Source organism: Chaetodon auriga, chromosome 7 (genome assembly GCF_051107435.1).
Source record: "Chaetodon auriga isolate fChaAug3 chromosome 7, fChaAug3.hap1, whole genome shotgun sequence".
In the NCBI taxonomy this organism is placed as follows: Eukaryota; Metazoa; Chordata; class Actinopteri; order Chaetodontiformes; family Chaetodontidae; genus Chaetodon; species Chaetodon auriga.
Window position 1 is genome coordinate 8,732,324 of NC_135080.1, and position 12,979 is coordinate 8,745,302.

The 12,979-nt window shown below is 42.7% G+C and overlaps 1 protein-coding gene across 3 annotated transcripts in view; it reads left to right on the forward strand.

Moving 5' to 3' along the window:
• Positions 1-12,979, forward strand: part of LOC143323172 (roundabout homolog 2) — a 49,354-nt gene that overhangs the window by 31,594 nt on the left and 4,781 nt on the right. For 2 of the 3 annotated variants that reach the window (XM_076734858.1, XM_076734860.1), the window contains exons 11-21: positions 215-383; positions 3,539-3,705; positions 4,035-4,156; positions 4,356-4,572; positions 5,328-5,446; positions 7,607-7,784; positions 9,233-9,451; positions 10,635-10,677; positions 10,771-10,907; positions 10,997-11,284; positions 12,189-12,327. In XM_076734858.1, coding sequence (XP_076590973.1) covers positions 215-383; positions 3,539-3,705; positions 4,035-4,156; positions 4,356-4,572; positions 5,328-5,446; positions 7,607-7,784; positions 9,233-9,451; positions 10,635-10,677; positions 10,771-10,907; positions 10,997-11,284; positions 12,189-12,327 — 1,798 coding nt within the window. The remainder of the gene's footprint in view (positions 1-214; positions 384-3,538; positions 3,706-4,034; positions 4,157-4,355; positions 4,573-5,327; positions 5,447-7,606; positions 7,785-9,232; positions 9,452-10,634; positions 10,678-10,770; positions 10,908-10,996; positions 11,285-12,188; positions 12,328-12,979) is intronic. The other variant, XM_076734859.1, reaches the window with a different exon arrangement.

Below are 12,979 nucleotides of genomic sequence, written 5' to 3' on the forward strand. Positions count from 1 at the left end.
TACTCACACCGCTCACACTCACGCGCTGTCTCTCTGTTACACTTCACACTCTGTCACTCTCACGCTACACCTCCGTGCTCAAGGAGCTACACACTCTGCCAATATTCTTCATGAGAGCACAGTCTGTAGCCATGATAGGACAAAATCCACTCCGCTTTCAGGCAAGATGGTGATCAGAATCTATGGCTGTGCTGTTTTCCTGCTTGTCTAACAGAAGATGGAGTCTCTTCGATATCCAGAGTTTCTGAGTTCATCCAGCTTCCAGGCCCGCCGCAGAAGCCTGTCGTGACGGAGGTGACCAAAAACACCGTCACCCTCACCTGGCAGTCCAACCCTCATGAAGGCGGGGCCGCCGTCACTTCTTATATTATCGAGGCCTTCAGGTACCCAGTGACACACGTCTGCATGGTGGAAGTAAAGTCATTTTTCAAGGATGGAAACTCTGATTTTACTATATTTGAGCACTTCATGTGCAAAAAGTGTTAAAGTCTGAGAAAATGGCTGAATTTGAAATGCAGAGCACAGACAATGGAGGATTTGAATAGTGAAAAGGATTTATTGTCACAAAAATGGAGAACATTGAGATGTTACTAGTAGATCCAGACAGAGAGGGGGCAGGTAGGGGAGGTGAGTCAGCAGGTTTTTGGGTGGTGGACTGGAGCTGGGCAAAGGTGACAGATCAAGGCAAGACGAGGAGAATAGATTAGTCAGTCGATGAAGCAGACAAGGCAAAACTGAAGCTGAAGTGAAGCAGAAGGACGAGCAGGCTAGTGAGTACAGCACTCTGCTGACGACCGGAGAGGAGATCCAGGTTTTTATCCTGTGGCTGATGAGTGTGGATTGGCTGCAGCTGTGGTGGCTGATTGGCGCTGCGAGCAGGTGGAGGTGAACCAAGATTGCAGGGAAACGCCCAGTCCAGACACACACACACACACACACACACACACACACACACACACACACACACACACACACACACACACATGCCCATGCACGCACACATATGGAGATCTGTTTTTGCAAATGCAGGCTTGATTTTGTGTGCCAGTCAAACAGCATTTTATTGTGACCAGCACTACAAGCGTCTCTCTCTGCATTACATAATTGCATTATTGCAATTATTATGCAATAATTGCAACTAATTGCAATAAGTGCAATTACAATATGTACATGTGTTGGAGTCATTTGCTGGTTGTTTATCATGTTAATTGCAGTTGGGATGAATAATGATAATAGTAATGGTTGTTACTGATACAGCACCTTTCCTAACAAGGTGCCACACAAGTGAAAGCAATGACATTAAAAACCAAAACGCTGTAGCGTCAGTAAAAAAAACAAACATCAGATGTGTTTAAAAAGCAGGTTTTCAGAGGGCTGTTACAAAGACAAAGAGGACCTCAGGTCATGAACAGTCATGTGTGGGGTCAACAGGTCAGTACTGTAAGATGGAGCAGGAGCGTGAATGGCGTTATAAGTTACACAGCAATGAGATTTTGGAATAATTTCCTAAAGTAACTTTTAAAAGTTCATACTTCCTGGCCTACTTCCAAGCCGTGCAGCTGGTGTAGGCTATTTAGGCTGTCACTGAAATATAATGAGTTCGGGGGAAAGACAGATCAATTTTTGTTTTAAAAAGGGAACAGTCACAATTGATTCAAGCCAGAGCCTCCTGATTTTTAGTCCTAAATATGCATCGAGCACATTCTAATATGTGTCATTAAACACTTAATCCTGGTGAACACCCACGTCTGTCTCCTCAGAGGACAACATGTAACAGTTGTCCTGCTAGTCTCGGTAGCTGTTAGAGAACCAACTGTGGAAAGAATATTAATTACATGTATTATTATTTAAGCACATTATTCATTTATGAGGCCGTTTCACTTGTGCCTGAGTTAAAGTTCAGCAAAGACTCTCGAGTCGAACATTTTGGTGCTCTTCCATCCCTGATTCAACTGTATCCAAACTACTTTTACTCTGTTCCTATTCTGACTATTCCCAGATAATGAAGTCTCCTTCATTTAGAGTCATTAGAGATTGGAAATGACTCATCTCTGCCTGAGGGGGAGATAGCCTGTTAAGTGACGTCCAGAAGTGAAACCATGACACTCGCTGCATCACTATTTAGCCGTGGCATCCCGAGGAGAGCCATAGCAGCTCTTAACAACCAACCAGAGGCTTTAGCGAGACAGACAGTGAGTGAAGGAGGAGACAATTACTGCGGTGGTCAGCTCGGCAGCTCTGTCCTGTCCCGGGGCAACAGGAGGAGGGGGGCGCGAGCCCAGTTGCAGAGTTCACTCATTACTGCGAGGGTGCAGACACAAACACACACAAAAGTCCAGTTAGCTCTGCGTGGAGAGAAAAGCTCGGTGTGGCAGGCTTGCACGCAGAGCTGGTGATGAAGATCCACTCACTGGTACACACAAGAAATCATTTGGAAATGTTTGTTTCAGGCTTCAGCAGGAAGAAAGAAAGTGCAAACCAATAGTTTTCTCTTATAGAATCCCCTCATGTGTACAGCATATAGCGATGCTTACATTTCTGATTTAAAAAAGAGGAAATCTTTATGGATTTTTGCAGTAGCTTCCACTTCAAACCCATTTATAGATGCAGCTTTTTAAAAAGAAAAAAAAAAAAAAAGGCTGGGTGACTCCATTTAAATGTCAAAACTGTTTCTCTGGTGAACATTTGGTGAGAAAGGTTGCAGAGGAGAAAGTACTGATGATGGGAAAACGCTGTGGCCTGTTTGTTGTAATTACCTCGCCATTCTCTCCTCCACGGAGTTGAGGAAAATGTTAAATTGCGCTCACGCTGTTTGATAGTCGCCGTCCCTGCACAGCATCGGGCTGTTGTGTCCTCGCCGGACCAATTCAGAAGCCGGCGTTATAACCTGCCGCAATAAAAAGGAGGAATAAAACTTGTCATTGCTCTGTGCGTGAGCTGAGAACAGAGACGTATTTTTAGATGCACAGAATCTCACGCATTCAAGAAGCAGCTGACATATTCCTTCATTCGTTCAGTTATTGGTGTTTGAGAGCTACGGCTGCGTCGCCTGATGATTGCATGTAAATTGCTTTGCATTTCTAACGCCGTCCTCGTGATTTAAAGACATTAGTTAGAAGAGAAGATCAGTACCCCTCGCACATCTCCGTCGGATATGGAGCTACAGCCAGGAGATGCTTAGCTTAGCATAAGACTGGCCAACAAAAAACTGTTTTACAATAGAGTTTTGTACAGATTAAACAAACAAGATGTAACGTGTACTTTCCAGAATGTCAAACTATTGTTTTAAGATCCCAACATTAAGTCATTTATCAAGACAAAGTCCCGCCTCTCAAATGTCAGGGTTGGGTATTTTTCTGTGTTTTATGCCATTTGAACTGACATGAGAGTTTAGATTATTCGGTTTTGGTTGAAATTGTGATGCTAACATCTCGTTTTATCTCACGACGTTGGTGTAATTAAACTATGTTTGCAAGAAACATTGCTTTGAGATAAGGAAATGTTCTCTTAGGGCAAAATATTACTTTTTTTCCCTCAGCCAATCAGTGGGCAGCACCTGGCAAACAGTGGCGGACCACGTGAAGCACGAGAGGCACACGGTCGTCGGGCTCTTCCCCAACACTGTTTATCTCTTTATTGTCCGAGCGGTCAACTCTTACGGCCTGAGTGACCCCAGCCCGATCTCTGAGCCTGTCAGGACGCAGGGTGAGTTACACAAGCAAAAAACTTTTTCACAGTGTGCCTTCGACAGTAACATCTTCATTTCAATTTATACATTTAAAGCTAGAAATGAGGTGTACTGAGTGTCAGGCTGGAAACCAAGATAATGTACCACATGCTTTAGAAAAAGTTGCTTTTCATATGCGGTCTTGAAACTAATTGCTTTCTCAGTGTGATGCTCTTCAGCCCTGAGCAATGTTGAATTTCATCAAAAAGCTTCTTTTTAAAAAAAAAGAAGAAGAAGAAGAAGCTGAATAGCTGCTGTTCAGCTGTTTTTCTTGGCCTGGACTGAATGGAGGTCTTTGTTGTCTCAGATGGGAGTCCCACAGAACAGGGTGTGGACCACAGACAGGTGCAGAGAGAGTTAGGAGAGGTGTCTGTCTACCTGCAGAAGCCTGTGGTTCTGTCTCCAACCAGCGCCAGGATTTCTTGGACTGTGAGTCGAGTGCTTGGCTGATCAAAAAGTCTGCTTTTCAAAGTCGTGTGCGGAGGACACGCTAATCTCTGAACATTAGCTTCAAAAACTGCAAACACAAACAGATTAACTTGAAGCTCAAACACAGCTCGTTCTGCTTTTCATTACTCGTGTAAATGTTTTACTGATGTGTTTTCTTTCTCTTGCCAACTTTTCTCAGGTCGCCCTTCAGTCTCGCTACGTTCAGGGTTATCGCGTATTTTACAGGACTATCGGCAGCTCCTGGTTGGTCCAGGATGTGGAGGCCACGGCTGACCATAGTATTATCTTAGTAGATCTGCTCAGCAGTACAGAGTATGAGGTCAAGATCCGGCCTTACTTCAACGAGCTACAGGGACATGACAGCCTCATGGTTCTGCTGCGAACGCCTGAGGAGGGTAAGCAATGCTTATCAGTAACTGCAGCTTAGAACTGAAGTTATCGAGTAAACAGGTGATATTATCGTCCTTAAAGGAATACTGTTTTCAGATATAAGCTTTTTAAGGTTGATTGCACTCGCATCTTTCTGGTAAATATGATGCTATAGCTGTTTCCTTTGGGCAGAATCAATCTGGCTGTTTCCCCTGTTTCTGTATGCTAAGCTAAGCTAACTGGCTGGAGAGTCAGTGTCAAAGCGAATGAGAATATTTCCCAAAAGATAATGTCGACACGATTTTGTAAAAATGAAAAACAAATTAAAGGAGTTTATGTAAGGTAACCTAAAATAATCCACATTAAAGGAAATAAAAGTGGTATAACACCTTAGTTTAATGGTTCATAATTATTTCTTAATTAATTTCCAACGTTTCCTTGAAATAATGAAATAATTTGGAAAGCAATACAGAGGCAGTGTTCGATATGGTGTGCTTAAATTAATTAAACTGCATCTGTAATTGTGCACATTGCAGGTCAGCTAAACATACAAAAATGAGGCTGAGAATGAGAATAACATTTCCAAAAATAAATAAATAAAGAGTATTCAATTTTGTCAAGGACAGATAGCACTGAATAACATAGTTATTTGAGGGAAACTTACAGGACATAATTAGGAAATGATCCAGAAATTGCCTGTAAAATAGGGCCTAATCCTGACACTGACATATGTTGATAATAGTAATAGAAATCTAATTTTCCTTCTTATCTCCGTGTCCAGTTTTAAGTGCACCTCCACAGGCGGTATCGGTGGTTCAGCTCACCAACAGCTCCAGTATCAGTGTGTCGTGGGAGCCTCCACCTCACAATATCCAGACTGGCATCATTCGGGAGTACAAGGTGGGACAACAGCGATCAGCGAATGACTACACCCGAATCCTGAGACAACACACGACTGTCTGTCTCATTCTCATGTGTTTACTTCTGCCTTCAAGACCGTCAATTAGTGACGTGGAACAAAATGTTCGACCAAACTTGTCCTTTGTGATCAGTTAGTCATAGCCAGACAGTAGCAGGGCACAGAAATGAAAAAGCCTTTAATAAACGGGCTTAGCACCGACGTGTTTCAACTCACAGTCTCCATCAGAGCATATAAAAACAAGTGGCAGCTCACAGATATACCAGTGTTGGTGTCAGCTGCCAGGCAATCAGAGTAGCACAGGATAATTGTCACATGTAGGAGTGTTCATAATTTGGTGAACTCATTTTTTTGGTCACATGACATGTCCCCCTGGATCCAAAAAGCACCTGTTTTTACAAACCCACGCTCATGAACGCAGCACTCCTCAGCCAGTCAACTGATTGCTCCCTCTATCGATGTTTGCCAGAACAAGCTGTTCTCGTGATCCATGATGTTTATATTTTAATGCAGTCATTACACAGTGTTGTCCAAATTTGTTTAGATACTTATGAAAAACACAGATTTTAATTAACAATTAGTAATTATTCATTGCCTCATATCTGCTGCCAGTACATGCACCGCCACCGCCGAAAGGGACTCAATTTTGTCATCAGATTGTGAACGCTGACTGTCCCCGTCATCTGTTTGTTCTGTGAAAAAACACTGAGTTCTGATTATCTGTCTCTGAGCATGAGCACAACACTGATTACTAATCATCAGCCTGCTATTCCAAGGGAAGGGAAGAAAAAAAAAAGAATTGAAAAGGAACACACAGTCCTATTGTTTTGATTTATTCTTCCCATCTGTGTCTGCATGTAGAAAGTTTTGAGAAAGCCACACGTCTGATCATGAAATGCCAGATCCTTTTGTATGCGGAGCCTCATCAGCCGAAGGCAAAGATCACACTTAATCCCCTTAAACATCCAATTTGCTGAAAACTGCACACGGTGTTTTGTACAAGGCTCCCATGGCTTAAATGTTAAGAATTGAATGTTGAATCGGTAGCACTGAATTACGGCAGACATTTTCATCACAAAAACTTTATTAATTAAGGCATCGATTAAAGTGTTGAAGTGAAATATAATGCTGTTTTGCTGCACTACATTTATTTACAGCTGCTAGTTGTTGATTAGAGTTTCAGCTACAAAACAAACAGAATGCTAATCTTATTGAACATGATCAATTGTTGTAGATTAAATAACCATCAGTAAGCAGAACACTAGGAATTGGCTCCACCTCGAACGGCTGCAACATTAACGCTAACGTTCTGCATGAGTGCTTTTATTTTGAAACTTTAGGTACCTTTTTGCTGCTAATTTTACAGGTTTAAGGCGAGACCGTGCAGCTCTTAACAAAAGAGATGACACATTTCTCATCTCACAAATGAAAAGTTTAATTTATTAGCAGTAAATTGCACCTTTGTTCAATTTCGCACGCTCAGGAGTTTTTGCTGCCGCAGCCTCACGTGGTCTGGGTATGAGCTTATGGTGGCTAACATTAGCAAACTTTTGACGGATACTTCTGTAGAACAAACATTACTGAGTCGCTTGGCTGAAGATGCTGTAATGGCCAGTTGGCTAAAGTATTTCAGGCAGCTCTAACTTAACGTTTTATTCATCAAGCAATGTAAAGAGATTTACTGATTTCTTACAGCTTTAAAACCACGAGTTGTTTGAAAATATGACTTTGAGCTCTGGAATCTTCTAATGATTATTTGTCACTGTGTTTGACATCTTATGAATAATTAACTGACAAACGATCAATCTTGATTTACTTATTGCTGGACTTCTACCTGCAGTAGTAGAGATCTGGATATGTCTGCTGATGTGCAGGCACGTATATTTGCACCATCAGGATTTTTAAATCTGGCTTTTAACTGTCATTGCACTGACATCCCTTTCTCTTTTATCTCTGCTGTATCTTTGCCGTCATTCTCCACAGTATGCTGCCAGATAAAGCTTCATCGCCAGAAAATGAGCCCGTCTTTTTATAATAACAGGCCACATCTTGTCCCCGGGTGTGCAGGATAGATTCACCTCCTTATGGATTTAGATCCTTTAAGATTCAAACATTAACCCTCTGTGTTTGGTGTCGATCAGGTCTGGTGTCTGGGCGGCAGCGCGGGGCTGGAGAACCAAATAAACCGCACAGTGGACGGAGCGGTTCTGTCCATCCTGCTGACAGGCTTGCTGCCTGATGTTCGCTACACTGTGGTGGTGGCTGCTGTCACCAGCCTGGGTGTGGGCGCTCAGAGCCCGCCTGTCAGCCTGCTTCTAAGTGAGTCACTCAAACTGTTACAGCTTCTACAGATAGAGAAGTACGGCGAGATGCACTCTCAGCGGGTTTACCGCAGGTGAAATCTGTACGTGAAATGTTGATTGTGTAGTGTGAATGACTTCACAACAGAGGCAACATCCACACTTATGTTTTGAGCGTGACAACATAGAAAGTGTTAGTCAGGAATTCACAGTGAAGCTGAGAAGTTTATCGAAACTGTGTTTTACATGCATAGATTAGTATTTAGGCTATTTAGTAGTGATAATGAAGAGCTGGTGACTGGCTGCCAGAAGTTTGGTTCATTTCTCTGCTTTTGTCATTTCAAAGTAAAACCTCTTGTCAGCCACAAAATCTATTATCCAGACAGAAGTGTGTTTGCGTTTGCTTTTTTTTTTTTTCCCGAGATCTTTTTCCCTTCCACTTTATGTTCTGGTGCAGTTCTTTGGAGCAATAATTCAACAATTTGGCAAGTACACTTATTCACTTTCTTGCCAAGAGTAACATGAGAAGGTTGACTCAGCTCTTATGACTGTACTGTGAAAATTAAGCTGAAGCCAGCAGCTGGTTAGCTTAGCTTAGCTGAGCATAAACCTGCAATCAGCTGCAAAGAGCCAGCCTGGCTCTGACCAAGGGTAACAAAATCCACCTACTACCACGTCAAAAAGCTGAGTAATTAACACAATACATCTCATATCTTCTTTTATCTGTTCAAAAATCAAATAGTAAAAATGCCACCAGAGACATACAGAGACACCTCAGGAGCACTGAAGAGCCATTTCCTGTATCTGTGTCACATGTGTGTCGCCACCGCCCCGCCCCTTTAAGACACCTGTGACAGGTCCTGAGTCTGTTGATTCCAATGGGAGATGTGAACATGACAACAGATTATGACTGACTCTTTTGCTCCATAGTCACCAAAGTAAAGCCACATATCCTCCGAACATTGTGACACTAACGTTTCTCAGACTGACAAATCAGGAGACATTTAACTTTGTTCCACCTGTCTGTCTCAGCAACACATTCCCGTGAGATCTGGAAGGATCCTATGAAGCTAGCAAAAGAAAATGAGCACCAAGAGGAGGCGCAAGCTTTAAATTTGTACTCTAGTGTTGTGTTGTTTTGACATAGACAGGGAGTGTACACCATTTCATACTACTGGCGCAGCTTGTAATGTGTAATCTTGTAGTTCTAGAGCACCTTTGGTACAGATCAAACAAACAACCTTTAACATGTTAATTAGTGAGCTCGAGAGCTTTTGTTATCTTTGGACAGCGGACAGTCTGCTGGCATATATAAGAGTGGTACCAATCTTCTCGTGTAGCTCTCAGCAAGAGGGTGAACTAGCTTTTTTCCCAAAATGTCAAATGTAATCTAAAAGATACAGGATGGCATGAAAAGATCATTTCCACCATAAAGATACCAACAGATCTCCACTGCTTTTCTTTCAGCTCTCCCAAAAGACAAGACTTCAACGGCGGTGAAGAAAGGCGGTCACCTCAGCATATCAGAGCAGATCACAAGCGTGGTCCGCCAGCCGGCCTTCATCGCAGGACTGGGCGTGGCTGCCTGGTTGGTGCTGATGGGCTTCAGCGGGTGGCTGTACTGTCGACACCGCAGGAGGAAGCAGCTGGGACACTACACAACATCCTTCGCGTACACACCAGCAGGTCAGTGGAACAAGCTCTGACTCGTCTGTCTAGGCTAGTTTTTAGCATCATGACAGTCAGAGCATTAACTGGAAAATATCACATCTATCATATTATAAAGTTTAATTTCAGAGCTGTTCAGCGAGTTCCTGTGACATGGTTTTTCAGATGCACTCTGTCACATTATATCAACAGTATCTTGAAAAGAAAAAAAAGGCTTCAGCTGTACAGCAAATCACCAGATTTTGTTTTCAATAAGTGACAGTGACAAAGTTCGTAATAGACTGCTGGGGATATCTCCGGCAGTGATGAATGTTTTCAATTTTAGTTTTTATTTCGCCAAGCGAGGCATGCACTTTCACTGCATATTCAGTTAATTAAAATGTATTTATCCCCACCGGGAAGCTTTGGAGGCAGTGATAAAGGAAAACACTGAAGCATACTGTATGTAAACAGTAACCACGACATGCTGTTTATCTGAGAATATGCCCTTTGGCACATGAGCGCATAACCACATCAGTTGTTTACTGACTTGAGAGATATTTGTCTATGTTCATAAACACTCACAACAACACAACAGAGCCCAGAGGTTTAAGAAACACATTTGATTTGACGATAAATATTTAATATGACTGCCATACTGATGACTGAAGATTTTATTGTTTCACATTTTAGCATTGATTATATTAGCATCTTGTTAATTTAGGTGCCGTAGACTCTAGATGCAGCAGTGGAAGACACTCATCGATTCATGACATCTTGATAGATTAAACTGATCAGCCACAGCATTAAAACCAAGGCAGCTCTGACCTGAGGAGGCATGCCGGGGGTCGGGGGGGTCATTGCCATCGGGGCATGCTGTTGGCATGACAGGCTGTACTGCAGCTGTGTCTGGGTTGGTGGTACATGTCAAAATAACATCCACATGAATGGGAGGTGTCTCAGCAGAGCTTTGCTTTGTAACAAGATAATCAATGTTGTTCACCTGTCAGTGGTTTTATGTGGTGGCTGATCGATGTGTGCAGGTCAGCATATCTTCATCTCTTTAACCCTGTGTGGGACTGATGGTTTATTTGAAGTGGGGAATAATTTAGCTCAAAGTGCATTTATCTCCTAGCAAACGTTCTTCAGACCAAATCTTTTCTGCTGTCAGACAAGATTTATAACCACGAGCTTCTTCCTCCTCCTCCTCTTCTTTTTCCAGTTGGCTTCGCTCACAGTGAAGGATCTGGAATCATCAACGGAGGGTAAACTGAAGATAATGATTTGACTCAGTTAACTATTTACTTAATGTCAGAAAAACATTTGTAGTATTGGTATAATCTCGCCCCTCTTTCCAGGCCTGGCTTGTTGGGATCAAACATGGGCAACTACCCCTGGCTGGCCGACTCGTGGCCCACTCAAAACCTCACTCATAACAGCAAAGACTCTGTCAACTGCTGCTCCGGCAAACTGGACTCAGACAGATATTACAACAGTAAGACCTCTCTCGCTTTGGGTGACTCATATCAGGATACTGAATGGGTAACCGTCATAGCTAACGTAACGTTGTCACTCGCTATTCAGCAGTTGGCGTCATCAACTATCCGAACCAGTCGGAGAAACGCAGCACGGCGTCCAATGACAGTCCCATCTACAGCACCATCAACACAGCAGCTGAGGACGACCTGCTGGCCTACTATGACACCTACTCCAGTACGTCCTACAACCAGGGACCAGACCCGTACAGCAGCAACCCAATACTGTCAAACGGCAGCCTTGTAGGACTGGAGCAGGACCTGGACCAGTGGACCATCCAGTCTGGTCAGTCTGGGTCTGAATACGCCAAACTCCAGTACACCAAGAAAAGCAATGGTGAGGATTTTCTGCCCCTTTAATCCACTTTGAGAAACCCTGCCTTGTACAATGATTACTGCTGCTACTCAAAGAATAAACATGCAAATATAGGCCTGACTCTCATGAATATATTCAGAATGTATCTTTGCACCCACCTGTGCATTTTTTAAATCAGTTTTCAATTTATAAATGCAAATACAATAAACACCAGACACCACAATTTAAAAATGCACAATAAAAAACAGGAAATGGCAGAAACATCTAAATAATGCAGTTGGGGATGGTGCCATATTATAATGAAGATTTGCATCCACTCTAGAAAGATTAAAATATAAATAAATAAAGTACACACAGCATGCCAATGGGAAGGCTTCTGAGTGTAGCATATATATGGACATATATAAATCAATTAGTTCAAATAACATAATGACATGCCATAATGTCACAGTAACACAAGCGTTAGTGATGCTTCTTCAATTATATAATCTTTAACACGCTATTGAAAATATTTGCATGCTGCTTACCTTTTGTGACTTTTTCTTAGTTCATGTTATTCTTTTTAAATACACAGTTTCTCTCATGTAGAGCACTTTCAATTGCCTTTGCTGCCCATGCTAATAACTTCGACTTAAGGTTTCAATGGAAACAGTAACACAGAGGCCAAGTGCTCCTTCGGCTTCACATGCAGTAACACGAGGGAACCTTAAGATGCTCTTGAAGATGGAAAAATTGGTCAACAGAGAGAAACGTCCTTCAGGCACTCATAGGCAGAGGATGGAGAAGACATGTTTTAAAAGCCTGAATTTAGTTGAGCATATTTATTGTTTAAAACATCCAGCAGTCTTGACCTCAGGGTCTGGGCAGACATAATAAAAACAGTGATTTCACCTCATTCGCTGTGGGATGTGTTTCGTCTTTACAGACAAACTGGTAAAGCAGAAATCCACTGGGTCCTCGTCCAAGTCAGCTCCTCTCACCTGGGTGGATGTTTTATCGCTGCCTCTTCCTGCCAACAAAGACAGGAGTCAAACAAAGACGGACAAAGAGGACGGGCAGCACAGGTGAGACTCATTATTAAAATCTCATCTGTTCTTTAAGTTGTTGAAAAGGGCCCTCGTTTCCTCCTCTAAGAACACAATTACTTTCTGTGCGATCTAATATTCGCTCAGTTTATTAATAGCACGAAGGCCTCTGACTTCACCTACATGACAGAGAGAGTTAAGGCAGATGGATATCAAACCTGCCCTGTAACTCTGCCAAGGCTGTCAAACAAAAGTTGAGTGAAGTTTGGAGTCTGAGGAGTCTTCGAATTAGCAGCAGTGGTGTCTGCAGGCAGTGAGTAGATTGAGCTTTGGGGCTACGGAGGGGGTTGGCGTCTCCTCTGACTAGTTCTGACAGATTAGATCGCGGACATAACGGGGTGGGATCGGAGGGCTGCTCTGACTGTGCCGTGTCCTCTGTAATGACATTAGCTACCATCTGACAGTCTGGATTAGTACTTTCCATTTTCAATGACAAGTCCATCATTAAATTAGCCCTGACGGCACTGACAACACAAATCACGGAGGTGGCTCTCGTTCTCTCTATTTTGATTCCCTTTTTTTACAGGAACTACATAAGAATTGTGTCTTATGTGGAATATTTTCAGCCTTGTTAGCGGTGCGTCTCTGTGGATGTCAGAGTTGTCTTGTCTGTCCACCATGTCGGTGCAGA